At 42.1% G+C, this 26,217-nt stretch overlaps 1 protein-coding gene across 2 annotated transcripts in view; it reads right to left on the minus strand.

Annotated features, from left to right (window-relative positions):
* Nucleotides 1-1,560: 1,560 nt before the first annotated feature.
* The window catches only part of igdcc3 (immunoglobulin superfamily, DCC subclass, member 3), an 83,250-nt gene continuing 58,593 nt past the window's right edge, over nt 1,561-26,217 (minus strand). For both annotated transcript variants that reach the window (XM_050065282.1, XM_050065361.1), the window contains exons 8-14: nt 17,758-18,005; nt 16,309-16,473; nt 15,432-15,620; nt 14,992-15,096; nt 14,623-14,758; nt 14,223-14,433; nt 1,561-12,840 (exon numbers count right to left, since the gene is read on the minus strand). In XM_050065282.1, coding sequence (XP_049921239.1) covers nt 12,715-12,840; nt 14,223-14,433; nt 14,623-14,758; nt 14,992-15,096; nt 15,432-15,620; nt 16,309-16,473; nt 17,758-18,005 — 1,180 coding nt within the window. In that variant the 3' untranslated portion in view covers nt 1,561-12,714. The remainder of the gene's footprint in view (nt 12,841-14,222; nt 14,434-14,622; nt 14,759-14,991; nt 15,097-15,431; nt 15,621-16,308; nt 16,474-17,757; nt 18,006-26,217) is intronic.

Here is a 26,217-nt window from a genome sequence, read left to right on the forward strand (position 1 = left end):
ACTACAAAAATAAACCGGAATTATCCTCGGATGCCTTGCCAGAGCGAGAGAAACCCAGGAAGAGGAGACTGATCCATATTGGACTCCCCCTTTGTCTCAAAGTTCAATCACGCATTGGGATTCACAGTGATTAGAAGTCCGGCACCAACCTTCATCGACCAGGAGCTCGGGGCCTCGTGCTCAATACTCTTTGTCTGTCCAGCAGGACGTGAGTTAATGTGCTGTAGAACTGAGGTAGAGGAGAGGCCTGCATCAGATTGATCTGCTGCATCTCAGCGGACCACAGGAAGCAAGCAAACACTTCTGTGCTGTAAATTACGCCTCTTTATCCACCGAGCTCAAGTCTCAGGTACACTGCCTACACACACACACACACACACACACACACACACACACACACACACACACGGTCTGTTTCCCATCACTCCAGAGGACACTGACTTACATTCATTTCCTGGAGACTTACCTTAACCCTTACTCTAACCTTGAAGGCCCAGTGTGTCAGATTTAGGGGGATATTTTGGCAGAAATGGAATACAATAAAGTAAGTATGTTTTCTGTAGTGCATAATCACCTGGAAATAAGAACCATTGTGCTTTTGTTGCTTTAGAATGAGTCACATAAGGAGTGAGTCCACGTCTACAGAGATTGCTATGTTGCCTGCATGTTTCTACTGTAGCTCAGAACAAACAAAACGAACACTGGCTTTCGATCGGGCTATCCTCGTTTTCTTATTGGCCACTATAGTTAGCAGCCCCTTTGTGATGAGCAGTGTCAAAGAAACACAGGTTTTTTTGACATGACACTGCTTTATTCAGTATTTTTACTGGTTTAAATGGCCAGGTATGTTTGTTTTGGAGAAGAGGAGATTTCTGCGGATAATTCAGCTCCTGGTAAAAACCTCCTGAACGTCTGGATCTTAAGTTATCTAAGAAAACAGGTGGGCACACACTAGTAGGTAGTGGCAAAGTGCCCATCTCCAAAATAAAGAAAACACAAATTTGTAACGTGAAACTGCTTAATTCAGTGTTTTAACCAGTTTTAATCACCTTGTCCATTTTGGAGGAGACCTCTGCGGATAATTTGGCTCACAGTAAAAACCTCCTGAACAATACTGAAGGAATCCTAACTGGGAGAAGTTTCAGCTGGTTGCAATGCATAATCCTCACCACTAGGTGCCACTAAATCCCCCTAAATCTTACACAGTGTTGCTGTAACCCAAGTCTTCGCCCTAAAATTCAATGATACACGTCAGTGGTTGCCAACTGGGAATCCAGATTTCTCTTTTGTCATTAGTTAAAGGTCACAGAGTTGAATAATTTTAGTGTCATACTTGCGTTTAGTCATGTCATCCCGCTAGTTTGCCGTCTCTTTCAAGGAGCTGTATGTTAGTCGCTCACTCTGCAGCTGGGAGCAGCAAATAAAAGCAGTTTGGAACCACTGATTTACGCTAAGGGGACTTGTGTTTTGTCCCCAAAGGAAGGCAAATCCCCCCTCTCTCTCTCACTCACACACACACACACACACACACACACACACAGAATAAAGACAGTCTCTGGATTCATTACTTCTAGATCTAGTTTATTATCACTGTTATTGTTTTTTTTCTTCAGTTTTGCACAATGAACCCTAAAACAATACAAACCACTAAAAATGGTCTATTTTGCCTTTTCACACACATACATACATACATACATACATACATACATACACACATACAGTACACACTGTATATGTGGATATGTATACAGATTTACACCTTAGTCTAGAGAGAGTGTAGAAACATAACTTTGTGGAAACATACAGCAGTGATCCCTGACAATGCTCTGAGAACGCTTATTAAATCATCTCATATTGACCTGAATTAAACTGTGGGAGAAGACAGAGTACGAGCAGACGGAGGCAGTGACCTCAGCAGACGGACATATAACAAGACAGACAGACAGACAGACACTGATAGATAGATGTGTGATCGTGAGCTGGCTGTACAGATTTGCGCTCCCTTTGTTCCAACTGGTCGATCGGCTAATTGAACGCAGGTAACGCATCAATTGAGGCTTGTTTTGTGACATTAAACAAGTAGTTTACGCAGCTGGTAATGCATATGGTTTTTGGTTTCAGGTTGGCACCACATTTGAACCCTGTAGGATTTAAAAATAAAAATAAAACTGCATAGATAAAATAGAAGTTCTACTCGTTTTTAATGAACTGTAGTATCAGTAAAAGCAACTCTAATGAGGTGAGAATAAAATGGCTGACAGACCTTCTCTTGCCCTTTGTTGTGGTCGCATATTGTACTGGGGAAAAAAACTGCAATTCTTTGAGCATAAAAGCCAAGATTACTGTCCTCATTGTATCTGCTTCAGCAGGACTTACAGTGAGAATCTACAGTGGTTTTTGTAATATATTAATCTGTATGAAAATGAATGGTAAACATAAAAAAACAGCCTGATTTTGCTGGTGGAATCCTGGTTGATGCCAATAAAGTTAAAAACGGAGCCAACACACAGACCACAATGCTTTCTTAACCCATGTCCGCCAAAGTAAGAACAAATTTGGTGATTTCTGTATTTGTGTTTTTGACTTTGCTCCCATCATTGGTTTGAAGGATGCATGGCTGAGTTGGTAAAAACTGATGTCATGTACATCTGCGCACGAATCTGGATTTAGATTATCAAATTTCAGATTTCGGTTCAGCAGTTTGTAAAATCTTAGGTCTGGGTTCTTAGCGCTGTTGGTAGTGTATCCCACCACACAGCAGCTTTTAGGCATTTTCTGTTGTTTGCTAGCAGATGGTAGAAACATGGAGGTACGTTCATGCAATACAGTCAGTGAGCGGCGATTAATTGTTTTCCCTTTTGGTGTGGGCGGGGCTAAATTGCTTTATTTCTATAATGTTGTGGGGTGGTTTGGATTTACTGTCGATGAAATATATCCTGATGAAACAGATTAGCTACGTTTTTACCAGTTAAACTCTCGATAAATGACTTATGTTATTATTATGTTTTTTTCCTTACGAATTTCAACCTTGTTTCCTCTTTAATCATGAATATCTAATGTTATACAGCCAAACTTGGGCTTTGAAACCAAGCTTTTGGGGGCTTTAAACCTAGTAATGGAGATTAAACTTCACTTGTGGTCGACTTGCAAGTTTTACAGTTGTAGATTTAAAAAAAACAAATTCAATATTTCAAATTCAAATCCTTTTCTTGGCCAACTTAATAAAATTTAGTTTTAATAAATAAAACAAATCACTCATCAGTTCTTCTAATCTGAACACAAGTAAAATTCTTGTTGCAAACCAGCAACACTGGGCAAGAGCAGGTCTAATATTCTTACACCTACATGGTTTCATATGGCAGCAATATATCAGCGTCGTTTTCCCTTTAAGATTAAATACTCTTTTGCCTGCAGTGGTGCAGGATCGAAGCTCAGACTGTGAATCACAAACATAAATGTGGCGCTCTATACAGGAAGATTTTACAATGCATGTCTCTGTAAGCAGACTTAAACAATGATCTCTTTACTGACGTGCTGGTATTGACTTTGACGTTTGACGCTAACCTCGCAGGACAGGTGTGTGGGTTCGATCACCTGCCCAATAGACTCTACTCTTTTTCTATTTCAGTGGCCAAATTACTGATGACCGAGCAGCTTTAGATGGTGTTGACAACATCAATACAGAACAGACATTCACCTCAAGCAACGATGGTTTGTGAAGGAAAATGAAGACAACTTGTCACTTTAAACGGTAACAGCGCTGACAGGACCTCACCCTGAGTCACTCATGTGAGGATGACTGGTGGGAACAGGATGAGGATGAGGTGATCATCAGGCATCAGCGAGGGCGAGACAGGTTTAGATTTGTCAGCGGAAAAAGGTCACACGACCTGTTTTCATCAACAGACACCATCAAGACAGATTGACCGACAATGCGAGATGGGACCATCAGTAGTCACCATATTGAGATCACAACATTATTTTGCCATTATTCGGCTAAATATCACAGTGCTACCATCACAAGTCCAATAATGATTAACTAACACTTTTCATTTCAGCTTAAATAACACGTTAGCTTTTTCGTTTCTCATGCAGATCTACTGTAGGTTTCTCTCTGCCTACTACCGTTAAACACATTGGATTCAATCTGCTTTCTTGACAGAGGTATATAAAATATAATACTGATCTCAAACATTAAAGTACATTTACATTAAATCACCATTTGACAAGAGTATAAATCACTCAGAAAATCTTTAAACTCAGCATTATTTGACATGTACAGTCATCAGGGTCTCAGAGCAGAACACCATAGAGATAAATGCATCGGAAATGTAATCAATTCACAATCATATCGGATGATCATGTGGTGCCACAACGATCAATACCACATAATGTAAATGAGATTTCAAGCAGAGGCTAGTTGCATCAGGCTTTGGACTTTTAGAGAAACCAGAGTGAGAATATTTCAGGTTACCCAAAACATCCTCACCATTAAATCAACCATTGAGTTACAGCATCGTACTTAACAGACATTATACAGTGAGACAGTGTCAGTCTAATGTTGTCTTGACTGGATCTGGTTACCTGTGTTCAGTTAATGCATAAGACAGAGAACTGCACAGACACATAGTCTAAACAGCTGGAGCCATATACTGGCCATGAGAAACAAATCCTGCACATATCCAGTTCAGGATGCCTTCTTTGTGAGAACCTGAGAACAAGTATGAATGAATGACAGCTGAGACCTGTTATTCTTTGTGTTTCATCAAATCATCAGCCTGTTATTTTCTCTGTTAGTCAATTATTAGTTTGGTTTATGAAATATCAGAAAAATTACAAGTTTCTAAAGCTCAATATCACTTCTGTCAGGGCCCTTTCACACCTGCCTCATTTGATCTGGAGTTTTGGACTTTACAGTTTGATCTGAACCAAAGTTACAGATGTGAGACCTTTCCCTGGATCATGGTCTGGACAAAACACACCTGTTGAAAAGAGGTGGTCAGGATCAAACTAGAAAATGGTTTGGTTTGTTTCTGGTGTGAACATCTTTGAACTGTTCAGACTTTAAGACCAATTAACGGAAGTTTTGGTAGGCTATCGCATGTGATAGGAGTAGTGTAGTGCCTCCAGCGTAGTGTATGCGCATTAGGTGACAGAGAGAGTGACGGTGGCTGTGCTCAGAGCAGACAGGTGTTGGTTGTATGTACGGTGAGGGTGTCAGGTTGACCATGAACAACAGACACAAAAAAATGAGTCGTGGTTGCACATGAGGAGAGGACGATACGACTTTATAGAGTCAGTTGGAAAAACTAAAAAATTTTAAACACTTTTCAATCATTCTCCAAGAGGATGGCAGAGAGAGGTTTCGAGAGGCAGACGCAGCTTACGTAGGTGATGATGACAGGACGTAGGTGTCATGTATAGTTCTTTAGTGCGCTCGTATCAGTCGTCTAAATGATTAAACGTCCTCCCCCTCTCTAGTCAGCACCAGGAATATTAGTTGGTTAAACCAATTAGTGTTTTATTCAGGTACAAGGCTGCTAAACTGTCATGCAGCCGCCCGCCACTAGTGGGGGCTACAGAGCCGTCAGACAGCAGTCCCCTCCCTGCGGTAATGCTCGAGTCGACTGGAGTTTTAAAACAGTACGGTGGAAAATAAGAGCGATGTCCTCTCTCAAAACCAGCACGGTTTGGCAGTACTTTGATCTAGAAAATGGAAACGATGTAGCATGTAGACGGTGTCAGAAAAAACGGCATAGCATATAGTCACTCGACTGGAGCAATACATAACCACATTCAACTCAAGCAACGGTGCTAGCCACAATTTGACATCGTTGCTGCTGTGATCCCGCCTGGTCTGACAAGATAACGCAGCTCATCACGACAATGACCTTGCAAGATATGCTTCCACTAAAGTTTGCTGAAGGTAAAGCTTCAGGAAGTTAATGGAATATGTTGAGCCTGAATACAATTTTTAGACTAGTCGACTAGTCTTAATGAAAATTTTCGTTTAGTCGACAGGGAAATTAGTCCCCAGGAACATCCCTAGCTCGTATAAACGCAGAGTGAAACCAAAACTGTCCGAATCAAATGTGTTCAATGTAGCAAAGACATGAACCTTGGTTTGGACCTTGGTTCAGACATTCGGGTGTGAAAAGGCCCTAAAATGTTTGTTTTGTTTCAAGCAGCAAATTCTCACAATTTCACAGTTCATTTTTGGCATTTTTGCGTTAAAAATCACCTAAATTGTCAATTATTTCTTCTGCTGATTGACTTACCAACTCACTGACTGCTTGTTTAAGCTCTTGGATGAATATCAACATAAATTAGGAACTACAGATGGTTTTAAGTTATCTGATTTCCATAGTGAGCAGGAGCATTAACACAGAAGTCGATCGCTTCTGAGGTATTTCAGGCAGATTTGTGAGGGATTTTGAGGCATTAACAGTAATCTTTCACTGAGAGTAAAAAATTGTTAACTCTCCGTGTGAACGAGAGTTCCCTGAAGTTGTCACAGATAATTTTTCCACTGCAGTTGCAACCTTATGTTAATGTATAATCCCTACGTCTTTGTTTTCATCATCCTCTGGCACACAAGGGTAGCAAGTGAACTATTTTCTGAGAAGTTGCCCCTTTATGTTTCCAGCAGAGCAGCCACACTGTGGACAAGTGTTTGAACATGCTGCCAACACTTTCTCTTAGTTACGCAAATGACCGACAAAGAAGGCATCCCTGACAGTGAATCTGTCTGAACTGGGCACAAAGAAGAATTTAAAGAGTAAAATCATGTAAAACCCAGAAGGCCAAGAGCGGCCTGCTGATGCACATATAGCAAGAGGATCAGAGAGTCCCTGAGCACACACTCTCCCTGTCCAAAGGTCAGGATTCTTGAACGAAGAAAAAAGGAGGCTGGCTAACTGACAGGAGCAGAGTTTGGTGATATAGCACTTCCCAAGGCTGCAAAATATATAAGACAAAGGCCCCTTTTTTTCACTAACTGTGATGGAGTTAGAGCACTGTCAGTCAGCGAGAACAGCTTCGAGGGCTCTGTTTAATCACACAAGTTGGAATATTATAAAGCAAAAGGACAACCTGACCTATTAAAGTCTAATCACGTAAACATGATCGTCACTGCACCACATACCCAGTGAATCAGGTTAAACAGTATGGCACTAAAACCTGTCACATCCACGGGTGAGATGTGGGCAATTTCCTGCAGGAGGAGATTAACCCTAAATTACACCGAGGGACAGAGGAAGGAAGGAGGAAAGGAAGAAAGAAAAGCACACCACTTGTTTCCCCAGTGAAATTACTCTCAGTAGAAGTAAATACACTGATTAAGGCTGCAGCAGCCCCGGAGAGAAAATATCACATTGGCAGTTAATAAATATACAAGCAGGAGACATTTAGGTTCGAGCATTTGTTCTGCTATTTTGACAAGTACCGTTACTGTTTTTCCAACACGTGTAACATGATAATAACACCACAGTGTACAATTAAATACAAGAAATGATGCAAGGAGAAAAATCTGCAAACAAATAAGCATGAACAAATAAATTTAAAAGGCATAACATCACAGATGCTAAGATGATCACTAAAATGGAAACTGTATAATGCAGAACACACAAAGATGGGAGGTGATTCTCGGCTGTGGGGACACAAACAACTCTCATGTGGAATGTCGCAGATGATCAGAACATATGATACTGTATATTGAGCCAAAAATCGAATTTGAAAACTATTTTCCAATTTCCTATATTGTCATTACACCTTATGCTGCATTCATGCAATATTAACAAAATGGGAAAACTGGAAAACCTCCAGTTATTGTGACTGTATTTACACGTTAGCCCAAGCTGCTAGCCCCAATGTTAGCCTGGTTTACAGAGTGTAGTATTTGTATTTATTCAGTATTTGTTGTGTGAAACCAGATACATTCAACTAGTAGCCGACTTGTGAGTAAGTATCTCATTCACTGGAGCTGCAATGCCGATCGGAATGCACAGATTTGATTGGCTGAGTAGTGTCACAGGAGATGATTTAACTTGTGTAATTGGTCTGTGAGTTTCTTGGTCACTCAACCAAAGCTACAAATTCTGCGTCACTAAGCGCTTCGTTAAAACTGAACAATTGTCAATAATTTATCAGTAATAGGTCTGGGTCCAGGCCTGGGGATGAAGAAGGATGGCAGGTTAACAAGGGGGTTGGCGTCCCCCATTGTCCCATCTCAAATCGCCTACTGCATACAAGTCGTGTGTAGCTCATTCGAATCCAGCCAAATAAACTGCAATCAAAATGCCCTGTCCGTCTTTGCATTGCATGCTCTGCTGCCTCTTAGTGAGCCGATGTCAAAGGGAAAAAGCTAACTGAAAAGTAGTGCGCTGAGCTGACGATACCAAACTATCTAACCCGGTCTCACTCTGAAGTTGTCGAAATTTGTGCCTTGGCAGTGACTTGCGGCGTCAGACACTGACGAAAAAAAGCCGTTCTTTAACGTCGGCATGATACGGCAGTTGTCGTTATAGTCAAACGGTGCTCGGCGGCATCAGGTGGAGACATGGCGGGAAAAAAACGAAAGTTAAGGCGGCAAAAGTCCAAGTAGGGCGGGCAGGAGGGATGGTGGATGGGTCCAACAAGCACCGACCTGACACAACGTCCCAGAACATCAGCAACCAACGCACCCAGGGTACCTTTCATGTCGTATCTGGACGTGGAAGATCCATGACCAAATGTCGATATGTGACGAGGTCGGAGCGAGAATGTGTTTAACTATCTGAGAGGTGATGAGAGGAAGAATGTTGGATTTTACCCCATAGATGTGGATAACGCGCATAAAGGAAAAGGTTGGTCTACTGACTTTGCAAACTTGTCACTCCAGTGAGGCAGCAGAGGGACGGCAAATGAATGAAACAAGGTCACGTCTACAATGTTTTGAACAATACTTAATCAAATTTAGGCTACTTGATTTAGATTTTCTGAGGATGTGACAGTTGTAGTTTGTTCCTCCATACTTGTTTTGGCTAAGTGGAAGATATTGGAGCTGTCAGATATTCCAGATATCACCAACCTGAAATTACAACTAGGAGTCTGACATCAATGGTTTCTCCCACTCGGCTGCTCATAAAATCAATCTGAACAGTATCACGTGAATGCAGAATAGTTAAGGTAATGACGAGTCACGCTCTGGATTAAGAGCCAGAAAGGCAAATCAATAAATTGTTTGTATGTTCGAGTTGTAAGTGCCGCCCACATTACTTTCCTTAGTTTACTTATCCATGGAAAAACTTTCAACAGAGGATATTAAGTCAAACACCAGTGAAAAAAAATAAAGTTAACAGCTTGTGATATGAAAAAAAAAATCAAAAAAATCTGATGATAACCAAAGTTACACATTCACATCCACTAGAAACTAAGCGTGAACCATTTTCATAGTTAGTGCATGAGATAAAGGTCCTAAAAAGTTCTCCCTCCATTTGTGTGTTTGTGTTTTACTGTGTGTCCCTTTCTGTGGCAGCATGTGGCGACAATTGCAATATATATATTTATATACATTTATATATACGTATGTGTGTATTCCTCCATTGTTCATACTCTGTATGTTTCTTCATAAAGACCTGAGAGAAAGGCCAAAATCAGGGTTGAGGTAGGTTACCATGATGCATCAGAGCAAGTCCTGTATAGTATGTGACGACACAGAGCGGAGAGCTGGAGAGAGAAGCCCTGTGATCGTAGAGCCAACCAACGACCGTCTATCTCCCTCAGCCAGCTCTCTGCCCGTGGCTGTCAACAACCAGCTATATTATAAACACGGCGTTCCTGAAGCACTTTGACTAGTCAGTGTCGTCAGGAGGGAGAATGCTAAGCAGCAGTTGTGGGTTTGGGAAGAGAGTAACAATAGTCAAGCATGATCAGCAACTGTCATGTCTCCTGGGCACCGTAAGTCTGAAGGCTACTACTTTTGTTCAAAAAGGAGGCAGATAATGTGATGTGGAAAAAATATTACTAAGAGTACTGCAGCAACAAATATCCAGAGAGAGGTTAGAAATACACTGCTGCTTATTTAAACCAAAAGAATAGTTCTTTTAGCTCATTTGCTGTTGGGTGAAAAGTTAGAGAAGAATGTTACCACTCTGTCAACTATGTCTGAAAAGTTGCGAGGCAACTGGTGGAGACTTCACGAAGCTACTGCTCACTGTCAAAAAATAGTATAGATGTATAAAGAGAACTGGATGCAGGGCCCATTCATTCCTGTGAAAGTTGCTCAGTGGCACTTGAAGCCAAAAAAAGCCTGCATGGGTACATAATTACCCAGATCTTCTACATCATTGGGCCCATAGAGCAAGTGCATTACAGATTCTCACAAGCTGAGCGGAAAATTTCTGGTGTAGCGCTCTGCTAACTTGAATGGGGAGCAAATTGTGCTGTTCTTGTAGACTTTAGAAATCTTATTGGACTGAATGGATTAAATCCCAAAAGTGAAATGATTCATTTTGAAGGGGTTGTGATGCTCAAAAAAAATGATCCACGAATTTACAGATGTCTTTTTCACCATTAAGTCTATGGGAAAAGATCTTTTTGGGCCTAATGGCATCATGTGACGGACCTGGACATCGCTATTTCACTGTTTGGCCACTAAAAAACTAAAAAAAGCCTGGTGCAATTCCTGAGGGCCTGAGAAATAGTCCATAACATGATCCCCAATAAAACAGCCAATTGGTGAAATTGTTTTTTGAATGGGTTAAACAAACAAGATAAATAATATATTATTTAGTGTGCTATAGATGAGCTGGGGGCTAGAGGTCTTTATGCTAAGCTAAGCTAGGCTAACCATCTGGTTGCCATAGATCATATTAACTGTACAGACTCGAGAGTTGAATCGATCTTCTAATTGAGCTTTCCACCACAACGAAACTAATCATATTTCCCGACATGTCAAACTATTCCTTTAAGTATGAGGCTAGAGCTGTTAGAGCTAGTTAGCTTAGCTTACCATAAAGACTTGAAGCAGGTGAAAACAGCTAGCCTGGCTTTATCTTAAGTCCAAAGATATGCACAACAGCACCTCTACCCAGGGTTGAAAATGAACTCCACCTGACATTGTGGCTGGTGGCTGGTGCTAATTTCCAACCCTGGAAACTGTGTTGAAAAATTAACAAGATACATCTTAGCTGGTTAATCTGTGCATGCTAACAGTTATAGCATCATAGCTAGTAGTAAGAGTGGTAACATCTAACTGTCAGCAAGTAGGCTAACGAGCAAATTTCCCAAAATGTCAAACTATTCTTTTAAGTCATTACACTCACAACAGTGAAATTAAATTTTGGGGAATTTTGATAAATTGTTTAACAAACATCATATAGGTGTGGAAACATTCATTCAATCAATAAAACATAATCTACACAGACACACACAGAATTCAATCATACAATAATTTTAGGCACATATCTGATGTTTGTAAGTCATATTATTTGGTCCAATTAAAAACTGTGTATCCTGTCTGGAGCAGTAAATAGTCCTGAACATATCATAAGCAGGGCAGTGTATCTCTAACGCTCTTTTCATTCAACTTAAGAAAAAAATATGATGTTTTGAACGAGATAAAATCTAAAAAAAAAAGAAGGGGGGTCACAATGGAACATCATAATTCATACATCATCCTAACATACTGTAATTCATACAACAGTGTTATCAGTCTGTCAACTTGCATGAGGTACTGACATTGAATCTACAAACACCATATTCATCAACAGAGGGAAGCTGGGATTTCACAGAGGAGGGAAAAGAGGGTTTTTCATTATGCAATAAACAGACAAACAACAACAACAACAGCGACAACATTAACATTGTTATCTTGAGGTAGAACATTAACTTCAGCATTTGGAAGTGCTTTATGTTGGATACTCGTTTCTTTTTCTTTTTTCGTTTTGCTTTGAAAAGCAGGAGAAGAGAGACGATTCTTGACATCTGAGGTAGTGCGGCACCTGATCTTGTAATTTTCAAACCAATCAGTTCCTCCGCATGTAAAGTAATTGTGAGCACAGGGGAAGGTAAAGTCCCTAAAAGCTTCCCGCAACACATTCATTCCGGCTGAGGTAGGTTTTTGTTGAATCGTAAGGTTCACACAGCCAAGTCTGGTGCCTGTATGAAGGCCGAGAACTCATAAAAAAATGTTGATATCACTGAAACAAAGTCCTGAGACAGAAGGCTGAGGTCTTCTGTGAGCGAGAAGGTGGAATCATTGGTAGGTGAGATCAGGCAGCAGGAGTCTTTGACATCCACAGAAAAGTAGAGATAAGACCAATAACTTATAACCACTTCGACATACAGTATAGTTGATAAAGATATAAATGTATATATATATTTATAAACTTAAAAATAAAATCATCATTGTATAACAAGGACATTATGGGGCCTCTATTCTGTGTGCTGCCCAACACCAGAAAATTAACAAAAGACCAAATTGTAAAAATAAAGAGCGTTTAACTGGCCTGGCTGGAGACAGCTGTCTGTCAGAAGAGAGCTCTCCCAAACCTCAGGCCCCAAACACTCTGATATACGGTCCTAGATCCTCTAGAACTCCTTAACTTAAAAAAAAAAAAAATCTTTGCACAAAAGGAAAAACTACTTTGAAAGGAAACACTTGTCAACCTGAGTGAGAGAAGAGTCTAAGTGGACACTGTGGACAGTGTCGTGTGAATTGGCCTTCATACATGATCAGCCTTGGTCCTGCCGACCTGCTCCTGCTGCAGGAGGCTCCTGGAACTGCGTCTCCCGCTCCAGCGCAAACTCATCCAGTGGTATCGTAGAGAGCTGGGTGTCGTTCAGCGCGTAGGAGTCAGACTGAAAACACATGCATAATTGAAGCCCGTTAGCTAGAGAGTACATTGAATTCATTCATTTGTGTGAACAGATAGTAGAGACGGACAGGAAACATGAGATGGGAGGACATGGCCAGATATCTGCAGGTTTTCCAGCCACCAGGATGCCGTGCCTCTTTTCTATGTAAAAAATTATGCTCTAAATTCCCTTACTGCTTCACCTTGATGTATTTTTGTGTGCTTTTATCTCACACATAACAAGCTGTATCTTCAGCCGACAACTGTTTTATTGTGTTGATGTTTTCTACAGTTCTGTTTTGTTGGGGATAATTTACTTTCTAATGTTAACCTAATGAAGCTTTGCATACATCCAATCGGGCAGACTACATTTATGTTTCATTCAGCCACAGTTCGTTTTCTATCTCACTCCTCCTGCTTCCTCCAATCAGCTGATTATAGGTGTTTGCGTTTCCAGTTAAACCAGTCAAATTTTGCGATCTCTATGAGCCAATCATGTTGCTGCTGTCAAACTATAAATGTGTTCTCGCCTCTGTTGCTGTCAGTGATCACTTTACCGCATTCACCTCCAGTCATCATATCCAGTGCCCAGGTCGAGCTCATCAAAGTCCACTCCTCATCACATCCAGAACCCCAGCACCCTCTTCATAGACTCCATGGGGGTGTGTGTGTGGAGGGAGGTTCTACTGCTGCTTCAACCCCGTTGGTGTTTGAGGATGTTGTGATTTGTACAACACTCATTATACAGGTTATTGTGATGAGGTGGCCTCTGCTCCTCAGAGTTGATCTCATCTAGCTGACTGATTCATCACACCTGGTAGTAATGTGTCTGTGTCTATATCTGTTCTGTGAAGCACTTGTGTCAGTAGTACTGATGACAGTTATGGACTGAAACGTCTGCTGCTGCCTTTTTTGGGGCTGTCCAGTCCAGTTGTATTGGTGTGCAGGTATCTCTTGTCCTTTCATGATACCACTGTACTCATGACAATAACTTTTGAGATATCAGACCGTAGCAACATTGCTCAGAGTCCAGCGGGATATGAAACACGAGTGATGAGACAATCGTAACTTTTAAAAAACACAGACTAGCTACCACTTTAGCTGAGGTAAAACTAAAAGTAAGCACACTTGTGATGTTGTTAATAACTTCTAAACAGGAAAACCATCAGTGTACACAATTACGGCAACTAGGGTAGGTCAAACTTAAGCCAGGAGATTGGGCTTTGAGCTGTGGAGAATGTTTACAGCAGAAAGTGTGGGCTGTAATTTTCCCTCCAGAGCTACAAAAGTATAACTCAAGTTATAACAAACTGTATCTTTCCTTTGAAACATTTCACATTTAACACAAAATGGCTTTAAGTTCACCTTCTCATTATCAGAACTCACCATGCATGTATCTTCTGTGGTGGGTTGAGTAAAAAGTCTCTCCAGTTCGTTGCTGTCGGCCACTTTCTTCCCCACTGCGCTGCCATTGACCTCCATCTCTCTCCTGGCAGCCCCGTTCAGCCCTGAGGCCCCCTGGGAAGAGGAAGAGGATTCCAGCACTGCGCTGTGTCCCGCCTGGGGGGTGGCCTGAACCGTCTTACACATCATTAACCTGGGGATTACATGAAAGCACACACACATTAAACTATTGTCAGCTGCGCACACACACACACACACACACACACACACACAGTAGACCGACATTAACCTCCAACAGCAAATACTGGCAAGATGTTTCCATTGGTACCTTTTGTTGCTGTTGGGGTTTCTGTTGCTGTTTACACATCATGTTTGCACTGACCTGCCACGGTAGCTGAATACGAGGAAGAGCACACAGAAGATGATGCAGGTGACCCCGATGTGAATGCCGATTATGATGCCTGTGGTGGATGTTTTGCTCTGCTCGTCTTTCACACAGTCGCACGGGGTGTCCAACACTGAGGGGATACAGAACAGCTCACAGTCAAACCATGTTAACCAATGTTTGTGTTAACAAGGCTATGTCAGGGAGGTGTGACACGTGTGTGTGTGACTGTGACGATCATCTTGACTTTGCTAAAGACAGAAGATGACATGAGACTCAGTGAGGTGCATTAAACCTGGATGCACTGGTGGTGATGTGGGACTGTGTAGCTACGTATGGTTGCGTTTGGTTGTGTCAGACAATCACCAGATTTCTCCACCGCCTCTCGAAGTGAAACAAATCGCAGGGTGGCGTTGCCGTCTCCGTGTTGGTTGTGTGCGAGCAGCTTTATCTCATAGACCAGTGAAGGATCTATACAAATAGGTAAGAGAGAGAGAGATGTTCAGACAGTGAGTAACCCTGCAAAGAGTGCAGATATTTAATCCTTTTCCTTGCTGAAATTAAGAGCAGGAAGCTTCATAAATAACTCATCAGTCACTCCCTGAGGAGTGTTTTTAAGTTCTCGTTTAATCTTCATCATAGTTCCAGTGCGGAGAGACTGTGAGATACTTGTTTATGAACACATTATTAAATATGTCTTCTGTAATGAAGACTATATGATGATTGAGATTATAGAAACAGCTCAACAACAGATCATATTTGCTATGACACACTAAGCTGCAGTCCTAAGACACTAAACGTCTCACCCAGCTGAGTGATGTTGTACTGGGTGACGTTGCGAGGGAAGCTGATGGGACCAGTAAACAGCGGCGTGTGGGCTCTCCTGTAATACAGTCTGAAGCCTTGGTGCTGGCCCATCTTGGAGGAAGGTTCCCATGTTGCTTGTATAACACTGCTGTTCACCACCTTAGTGTAGAGGGACGGCGGCGCTGGCACTGCAACACAACACAGACTGATGAGCTTCATATCCACTGCATGGTCATGATGCGGCTCGAATTGGAACCACTCTTTTTTGGTATTCCTTTGGCAAAAGTTGCGGATTGTACCTGGTACTTCTTTGAAACTCAGTTGAGATTCAAAGCGAGCTAAGCTGATACTAGAAGGTGGAGTTAAAACACTGCAGACCACTGATCAGTCAGAAAGAAACACCACAAGCATGACATCCGGCACAAACCCGCCATTTTTTAAAAAGTCGAACCACCCTTTTCTATTCACTCAACCAAGATTTATTTAAAAAGGCAGCAGTTTCACGCAGCATTGCCATGACAGTCAGCTTTGAGTCCTTACATTGTCAGGGTGCTATCTGCGGCGGAAAACAAAATTAAGAAAACACCTCGTATCAAAAGTGAAACAAGCTGAGTCGAATCTAGCTGAACTAAGCAGTGAAAATTAAGCAACTGTAGCAACACTTAGAGCTTTTATTTTGTATCACCGGAGTGTGAATTATGGCACGTTATGTGTAAAAGCTTCATATCAGCAGTTTAAACGCTCCTAATCTTGCATGTTTTCACTCTCAGCAAACACTAAATAGCTCTGCTGCAAACCTCCATGCATGTTTATTACTGATGAAAAATACTTTTTGAGTGTGTGTGTGTGTTTGTGTGTGTTCTGCTTCCAGCTCACCCTCCCCATGCGTGCTCTCTGTGACACTGTCTGATGGTTTGCTGGCCCCGTGGGATGTGTAGGCCTTGACGTAGAAGGTGTAACTGGTTGAGGGCTCCAGGTCCCTGATGATCTGCTGCAGTGTCACCTTACTCACGGCCTCCTCATACTCCATCTCCACTGGGTCTGAAGGAGGAGAGATGGGGGAGGAGGAGATGGAGGAACAGAAAGAGGAGGAGAGATTAGAAAAGAGTGTGAGACAGAGAGACATAAACAGAAGAAGAAAAGCAGGAGGAGGCATTAAAGTGATGGAAACCGGGATCAGGAGAGGAAACAATAAGTACAATCTGTTTCTGTCATCATTTTATGGTTATTGCCCATTTCACTGGTTTTATCAGAGCAGCTCTGTTAGGTAATAGCTAATCTAGTTTGGCCCTGGGAGCCTGAATGATGATAGTTGGCTGAATTGCAGGGGTGGAGTGAAGAGAGGGAGGGGGTAAAAGGGGGAGTTACAAAGGAGGTGTTAACGCATTTTATTGCCCTCAATCCGAAGACAACCAACCATAACCACTATCTACCTCCAGCCCTCCAACCATAGGGCCATACCATCTTGGAAGGGTAATTACAGCAGATCCTATTGGTTGGCCCCGGGGGCCCTTAATTATCCATCTGATAAAACTACTGAGGAGAACAGCAGCTGGCACTACGAGACCCTCACCACACACAAAAACACATACACACACACTCAACCATACACTTGCCGAAACACAGACTGCATGTGCGTAAACAAGCATGCCCATGTACATGTATGAACACACACACACACACACACACACACACACACAGAGGGAGCATCATACCGATACACCATATCACACCATGTAGTCTACGCATACAGATCAAAAGGCAAAAAAATCAGATATTAAATGTTTTCGTATCCTTTTTATACCCCTTTGTGGGGACTTGTTCTGTAGCACCAAACACACTATCACATGCATTTCCCTTTTGCTTGATCGAACGTACTGTAAGTAGCTTTGGATAAAAGCATCTGCCACATGAAAGAAGTATATATGTGATGGGAAATACTAAAAATGGTGCTTTTATTATAGTTTCCTCAATCTGCCACTGACACTGGTGATGGAGTCGCAATCTGGGACCCGTTTCATCGCATATGCAATATGAAAACTGCGACTTGCAAATTGAGATCATTTCCTCACATGTTCGTTTTGACACATTTAATTAATCACAAGGAACAGCACACTAAGCATGTGAGAAAAGAGTGACAAAGAGATGCTGGCACCATTTGTGATCTGCGTGCTCGCAAATTGTTTCTGTGAAAGGGGCCCCTCGCTGTCAATGTCAGAGCCGTCTGTCTTCATCACTTCAGTCTAACAGCTAATTTACATGATCAAATTTTATGCTAACTTATTTTTATGTAATCGATTGGATATCACTTCGGCGCAGACCCACCTGAGGTCCTGCGGATGTGGAGCACGTAACCGATGATGTCCTGAGTGTTCTGATCCGGCTCCTTCCAGGACACCTGGATGTTGGTGGGTGAGAGGGCCTCAGCCTGCACGTTGGTGGGCACACCGGGCAGTCCATCGGCCCAGAGCACTGTGAGGCGGGCGCTGGCCTGTGTGGAGCCGGCACTGTTCTCAGCAATGCACTGGTAGATAGCCTCATCATCCTGGCTAATGCCGTATATCGTCAGTGTGCTGTGAGAGGAGCAGTAAGGAAAGTGGGAAAGAAAAAAGAAAATGGAGATGTTTAGTTTCTCTGACACTGATATGAATCACCGGAGTTGATTGTGTAGGACTGTATGTGAGAAGATTAAAGTCCAGAAGTCAATTCTACTGTTGAATAGCTGTTAAGTAAAAGTAATCACTGTTAAATGTTTCACTTAAGGTAAAGCACTTGCAGTAAAGTAAACCAAAATAGTAGCAGAAAGTACTTATTATATCACAGTGTTGAATTATTGTTGCACACTTAAATAATGATTGTTTGACACATTGACTTGCCTCTGTTAGAAACACCTTGCATTTAAGCGGGTGATAATTATGCCCAAGTGATTCCCTGCCTTAAATTGTAACAGGTATTTTAATGTATAACAATAAAGCACTTCTTGTTGTCGTACAATCACAGCAACAACGACATCATGTTACACACAGAACTAATTTTTAACCTGCATCTGGATCCATATCTGCCCCAAAATACACACATCAGATAGATAGATACAAATAAATCATAATAATAACTGAACAACTTTTTTCAGGCTCATCCAGATGTGTTATGCACCAATTTCGGTGAACATAAAGTGAAATGTGAAGGTAAACTGCTGAAAAACTGATAAATGCAAGAATGGAAATATGCAAAACGGTGTAAATCTGTCAGCAGAAAAAGCCCATACCAATAGATTTGTCTTCAGGGAAAGGTGAAACTACAGTATATGCCTCATGTTTCAGAGTTAGAGACGTATTTAACTGCTGGAAAGATGTGCTTTTAAAAAAACTGGGCTGTCTGTGTGGTGGAGAGCCGCAAATACTGTTGAAATTGGTGCTATATGACCAGAGAAAACAGGGCTGTGGCATTCACTTTTTATGAAGAGGTAGAAAACCTACCATTACCAGAATGCACTGCACCGCACCAGACCAATAAACGCTGCCACTGATGGGTGACATATTGCGAGCTTGTCTGTTTTGACACAGGAAACAATATAGCGACAAGCTGGTGGCAAACGATCTCCAATTACAGTCAAACAGTGCACTAAAATATGTTTCTGAGAACATCTGAGGCAAAAACAGACAAAGCAGTGACAGAATCTTGGTCCATATTTTCTTGAAGCTGCTAAGTTTTACTGTTTGATCTTAGTTTTGTCAGCTGTTTTTACAATACAGGAAACAGTATGGCACCACTTCTTGCTCACAAGTTCTCTTATTACAGCCAAACAGTGAACTAAAATGCTCCTGAAGACATTTTAGGTGAGAAACAGGCAATACAATAACAGGTTCATATTTGATCAGCACTGCCAAGTTTTGCAGTTTAATCTGAGTTTGTGATAGGAGGAGAGGGGTGCATCTCTTTTTCTTAATCGTGGTGGCAGGCATATGAAAATGTGGAGGTGCAATCTGTAATTTAAGTAACAGCCCTAGAGCCAGCGAAAATCCTGGATGACTCAGAATATGTCATCAGGCGGATTTGAGCTGAGAGATTGAGCAGGGAGAGAGGTTTACCACAAATCATTTACACACACTACCCACATTGTTTTGACACAAAGCTGGTTGAAAATTGGAAAAGTATCCCTTTAAGTAATCACATAGTTACCCTAATCTCATCAGAAACAAACTAAAACCTGTCCTTACTAGGTTTGAAATATTCTGCAAACACCAAAACTGCTTCCTCTTTGATGAAAATAACCTTTTTATCCAAAATAAAGTGAAAAAACAAAAAACAAAAACAAACATTTTTACTGAAAGTATGAAGTCTTCCAGAAGATGAATACACTGTTTCTCCATACCTCAGATAAGGACTGCATAAAGTAAGGAAGATGAATGTGACAGTATGTCAAGAGGTACAGTGTTGAGCTGTGTGTGTTTGAGTGAGTGAAAGAAAGAACACAATACAGACAGCAGCGGTCTGTAAAGAAGATCGTCACTCATGCATAGCACAGACTTTCAAACTGATTCGTCTTCTTCTGGAACTCCCGTTGGAGTAGATCATTCTATTTCAGCGCTTCACAAAAAAAAAATGTAATTTGCCTACATCAGTGAAACCTTTCATCTGTCCATGCACACAGATACACTCACCTCATCACTCATACCTATACACACTCAGAACCTCCCACACTCAATGCCTTCACTCTATATTCTCTTTCTTCCGATCCATCGCTCTTCACTATCCTACCTGCACCACTCTGCTCTTTGTCTTTCTACTGTATCCCCGCTTCTTCTTCCCTCCCACGTGGTCTCTTTTCTGTTATAGAAGAAATATAAGCACTGTGTGTGCATGCCTTGTGTGTGTGTGTGTGTGTGTGTGTATGTGTGCATGCTGAGTAGGTGTTATTATGCGAGAATAAATAATCCACTTCTTTCATTTGTCCCGAGGCAAAAGAAAGAGCATTCAAAAGCACATGCCCCGTGCACAGCTCTGTCGGTCCTTATAACTTGGTGCAGGTGATGACAGGAAACATTAGATTGCTAGCAAATACATAGATGCATCTCACACAAGGGGGGTAAACTGCTTTGTCTTTTAATCTAATCTTCAATTGAAATGTTACCAACAACATGTTTTGCCAATGGCTTCATCAGGTTTGCTTTACAATGCACAGGTGCATTATGTGCTGAGTAGACTCCATATATGGACGTGTCTACATGCCTATAATTTGAAAATACCACATACTGTATAAACAATTAGACACTATGCATTACATAGACATCACAATGGATAGTTTTAAATAACATAACATCTTTGAAATAAAACATTTAACAAACAATATGGAAATGAGACCCTGTGGCACAAAGCACTTCTTCATGCCATTTTCATACCAAGGGCATTTCTGCTGTATTTAAGGTATATTACACGCTGGAGAGAAAGTGAGGATGCACGAATAATGAACACCTTGGGAATATGGCAGGGCTTGATTTGTAGCTATGTCCATTTTCTCTACCTCAAGCTCTTGGTCATGGCATTTCAAGAGATCAGAAGCATTTTTTCAAATAAAGGGAAGAAAGCCCTCCGGCTTCTGGCTCTCATGCTGTGCTTTAAGTTGAAACAGTAGAATTGAATGCCACAGGAGTTCAACATATCCCGCAGCATCCCGCCTAATCTGTCACTTGCAGTTTGTAAGAACCTGTCGAACAGACTGTCATCTTTCTTTGATGGGCAGGTCGGCTGCTCGGTGTATTAAATCAAAATTTATTAAGAAATGCCAGGACGATCCCGTGAGAAAAAGCATGCCATTTATCGAAAGAACAACATTTCAGCCGTGCGCGACGTGCGTGGTCTGTCACTGGCCACCTCCTGGACCTGTGAAATGAGACATGAGGAAAGTGGCATTTCGGCTCTCTCGACGGACGGCGCTGAAGTCGTACCAGCCTCAGAGTGGTTTGTGAGGATGGATTTGTAAGGACGGGGGAGTGCTCTTCTGGGTCAGCGGGCAGGATGGAGAAGTGAATCATTCCATTTCCTTTTCAAAATTGATGTGCCGGGATACAATTACTGTACGTCTCTAATCTGGGTCAGAATAGGCTTCGAGGTGGAAGAGTTATTATTCTCTCCGGTCTGCCAGGTGGATTCAATCTGGATAATTATCAGGTCAAAGAGGCCCTCTGTATTTCACCCTCTCTAAGACAATCTCACCTCTGACCCCCGAGGTGGCAACAGTCGCCAGCCCTGGGCTCGCTACTCAACCATCACATTTTCTGACAGCCTTTCATATCAGTGATGGATGGAGTGTTTGCAGACAGGCAGCTTTGACCAGACGCCACAGACGCAGCAAAGAGGCCCCCAGGGACGCACTGCCCTGATGCCACTGGGCCTGGATGGGCCCCTGAGTGTGTGAGGGGAATGCGGGGAAATTCCACAAGACGTTGCTTGTTTCAGAAGGTACAGTAGCGTCCAACCGCATGTATGCTAGCTTACACACACACGTATACATGCCTCGCCACATGCACACAGACTGATCCTGCTTATGAAATTCCACACCTGCAGTCAAAACTTTCTTCCCAACTTCCAGGATGAAAGCTTCAGTGGTTTCAATAAGTCTTCGAAATGATCTTATATAAATATTCCTTTAGTACAGTAATGGCTGCATATTAATGAACGAGCAATTTACACTAAGTTGCTTTGTCTAAAATTTGAGATTAACAGTGTTTTCTTTTTTGTACTCAAGATTCTGTGTCTTGACCTCATCTTTGGTGAGCAGATCCAGGTGTTTTTGGACATTTTACAGTTATCATTTGGTGAATAAGGAAACATAGGAATCTCTGTCTATCTTTCTCTGTGTCCTGCACATATCTAGGGAACCACTTATCTGATCTACTTCACACTTGGCAGGTGTATTGCTGGGATTCAAGGATTTGCATTGTTGAATGACACATTCAGTATTAATAAACTTTGAATAAACAAGCGAACAGTGCTCTGTGGCTCTGTGTAGTGGCGGGAGGAATGGGGCTTAAGGGCTCTGCACAGTCCAGCATGTCTTCTCAACAAATAAAGACACAGGGGATGTTACGCTGTAGCAAACTCAAACATTTCAAGCATCAGCAAACTTTCAGAATGAACAAATGCTTCCCGGACCCAAGGAAGTGCAGGATCGAATGTGAAGCTGTTTGGATGTGTGGTTGGTAACGCTCTCCTGCCTGCTTGCACATGGCGAGAGAAGAGGGAGAGATGCTGTGGTGGCGTTATATTATTCTGAGCAGCAAGTCTCAAAAAAGGTCTAAAAAGTTCACCATGTGTGTGCATGTTTGTGTGTGCTATACCTGCTATTTTAATCCATGCTCTACTTTATAACCGTGGTGGTGCATACTGAGTTGAGCATGTCATCACCTTCTGTACATTGTGTACTAACCTATGATGCTAATAACATTCAATGTAGAGCTTTCAGTTATGATATACATGTAATGCTGGATAGTTTAATGATTAATGATGCATCATATTTTAATTGTTATATTTTGAAAGGAAAATCTGAATCTGCAAAGTGACATTTCTCTGTCAGGTAAATGTAGTAGTACATTGAGAAAGAATAGCAGCATCACTTATTATTTTCATATCTAAACATCATAATAAATGTATAGCTGTTTGGGGCCCAGATGTGTTGCTCAGTATTCAAAGAAGTGCAGTGTAGAGAATGAAGTTTGTTTGTATGAGCGGTTCTCGACTCTATCACATGCCAAGTATATCCCACCATTTCGAACAGTTATGTTTTGAACAGGCACTGCACTAGTTAATATAATAAAATTAAATACTCAGCAAAGTAGGATACTAAACTTATAAAGTTTTTTTGTCTGGAGAGCTGTTTTATTTCTAGAGGTCAGAGAGAAGTCTTTAAGATTAAAACTTTTTCTCATTTAAATAGTCCCAGTCAAAGAGATTACAAAGTAACACACAGCTCACTTTTGACCTTTTTTTTAAAGACTTTCTGATGAAATAGTTCAGACTTGAGTTTTAGAATACATTAATATGCAACAGCCGAGCATGGCCACCAACGATCCATACAATGTGTGAGGAAGAAAGAAGGATGGCGAGTCAGTGTGAGAGAGAAGAGGAGCTTTGGGAGGTATACGGCCTGAATTTTGGCTGTTTGCTTGTCTTACATGAGCTCCAAAGCCAAGCTGTCCTGTCCTGACAGGTTGACACCATCATTTACTCATCAGTTCAAGGTCATTTCACAGATTGATGGATAAGGCCGTGGGCCAGGGGAGTGGCTGACAGCGGGGCCTTGGGCCTGTTGTTCGGCTGTGTTTACTCTCCGTTGTCTGTGAGCGGCACCCCATCAAAAGCCAGCGTGGCCATTCTGGATCCGGCGAGAGGGAAAGGGGGGGGAAAAAAGATGGGGACAAAAAGAGAACAGGAGGAAGAGGTGGGGGAGGGGGAGAGGAGGAGCGATGAGCTGTCTGTGGCCTGAGAGGAGGGAAGGGCCCAGGGATATGACTGATTACAGGCGGGGTCAGAGTTCAAGGCCAATGCCCAGGCCCCAGCTCTCTGTAATGGGGGCAGGAAGGGGGATGTGGGGCACAGAGAGGGGCCGCAAACAAGAAAGGCAGGTCTTGGTGAAAGAAAGGGAAGAAAAAAGGAAAAAAAAGAAAAAGAAAATCCTTTGAAAGGATTCTGCAACAAAATGTCCAGGTTTGTGTGGTAGCCTGTTCCTTCAGATGTTGGCCATTAATTATAAAACACACCACGGCGCTCTCCCCCCCCCCCCCACCCCCGTCACTCTCACACACACATTTGAAACACGTCCCTTTGCTATATAGCTTAAACTCTCTCTACAACGATGTTGAAAGGATTCCAGATTTTCTAAATTATTTAGAGAAATGGAGTAAATTAGAAAAATGCCCATGGGATCTCCCTCTCATATCTTATCTGCGAGGAAATTAAATTTTCCTAATCATCAGTTACAGTCTCGCTTTTAAAACAACTGGACGGGCTGGATTTCCATTTCACCGTTCATACACCGTCTGATGTGAGATCACAGCTTGTACGTGTTGTATGATTACACGTGTCAGCTTTAGAGACTGAGTCCTTGTGCGTAATTAGCAACAGCTCTCACAGAGGCTTCAAATAACCACAATAGCGTGTTTTACAGGAGCCTGGTCAGCGAGGGCCAATAATGAATGGGGTAACAATAATGTGTGTGTGTGTGTTTGAGCATGTGTGCAGGTGTGTGTGCGAAGGTCTGGGGAGACACATGGCTTCACCCTGATCGTTGACGTCTGTTTACACAGGCAGCTAATCAGATCCTCTGTGACATCATTGCGTCTTGTGCAGCGTAGCTGTGTCCTCGTCGTGTGTGATCTGTGTGTAAAGAGCATGTGTGGACGAGGAGTTGAGGGAGCAACACGTTTGTGAATTTTCATGTTTGATTATGCGTGTGCACAAAATGAATGATGGCATGCACCGCGGGGCTATTTGTGCACATGCAGGGCTCACTTGCTTTTTGATTAATGTGTGTGTGTGCGTGTGTGTGAATGAAATGTACAATCGATTCCCCTTCCTTCCCTTGTCCGACTTGCTTTGAAGGTCAGCGTCATGAGAGATGGCCGAGGGGAGAAACCTCAGCGTGCGTATATTTTTACACAAACACACACACACATACACAGTTAAACCCACCACACACACTAATTAAAATCTCTGTATGCTGCACTCACTGTATATCTAAGCTTCCCGTATCCGACGGAGTATGTATTTATATAAGACCGGTATCGTGCTGCTCCGAGCTGTTGAATACCATTTGCATATCATTACTTTTGTTTTGGCTTGGTTCAGGAGGTAAATTGCGCCTCGTGCCACATCATTTTCCCTCCCTTTCAGGACCTCCTCTACATTAAAAAGCACACCACATGGCTTTTTTAGCTTCAGGTGAAACTATGGATTTGGTGGGGGGGAGCATGTTAGCCTCTAATCAGAGGGGCTGGTGTGGCAGGGATGCACTGATCTGACACTTATATCGGGCTGATACTGACTCCAGGCTCTGAAATCAAAAATTGTTTACTGCCTGCCACTGTGGCAGCCAAGAATTTTTTTTGTCTGTTTGAAATTTTATTTGCTACTTTTGAAACCTTTGTGCTTCAGATTCTGCCAATAACATTAATGTAAAGAATGTTAGCTTTCAACATATATGCACAAAAAAATTTATATGCATGGTAAATTCACAAAGTCAAATTACAGTGTGGGTTTAGGGAGTTCTATTTTTCGGGGTTTGGGGATGGAGGGTTGGAGGGCACTGTACACTTACAGGAAGGCGCCCGTCTATGTTCAGAGGCAAGACATGGGGGCTTTACTTGGGTCTTGAGGAGCTGCAATGCTGATTCATGGACAAACTGAAACCTACACTTTATACGCACGACCACATGACAATTATTACCTTTAAATTTCTCCTCTGCTACTATTGCTAATACTTGAGTATTCTGATCCATGTTCTCTCACTCTCACCTGACCACATAGTTGCTACGCACTTGGCTATTGCTTCACAGGAAATAGGAGGTAGCTGGTGAAGTTCATACAGTAGCATATATATGCATGTGTGCACACATTAGGGGCGGCTGTGGCTCAGGAGGTAGAGTGGGTCGTCCACTAATCGGAAGATCAGTGGTTTGATTCTTGGCTCCTCCAGTCCGCATGTCAAAGTATCCTTGAGCAAGATGCTGAACCCCATATTGTTCCTGTAGCCTTGGCCACCAATGTGTGAATGGGTGATTGTGACTCATA

The sequence above is a fragment of the Epinephelus moara genome, chromosome 1, assembly GCF_006386435.1.
Source record: "Epinephelus moara isolate mb chromosome 1, YSFRI_EMoa_1.0, whole genome shotgun sequence".
Lineage (NCBI taxonomy): Eukaryota > Metazoa > Chordata > Actinopteri > Perciformes > Serranidae > Epinephelus > Epinephelus moara.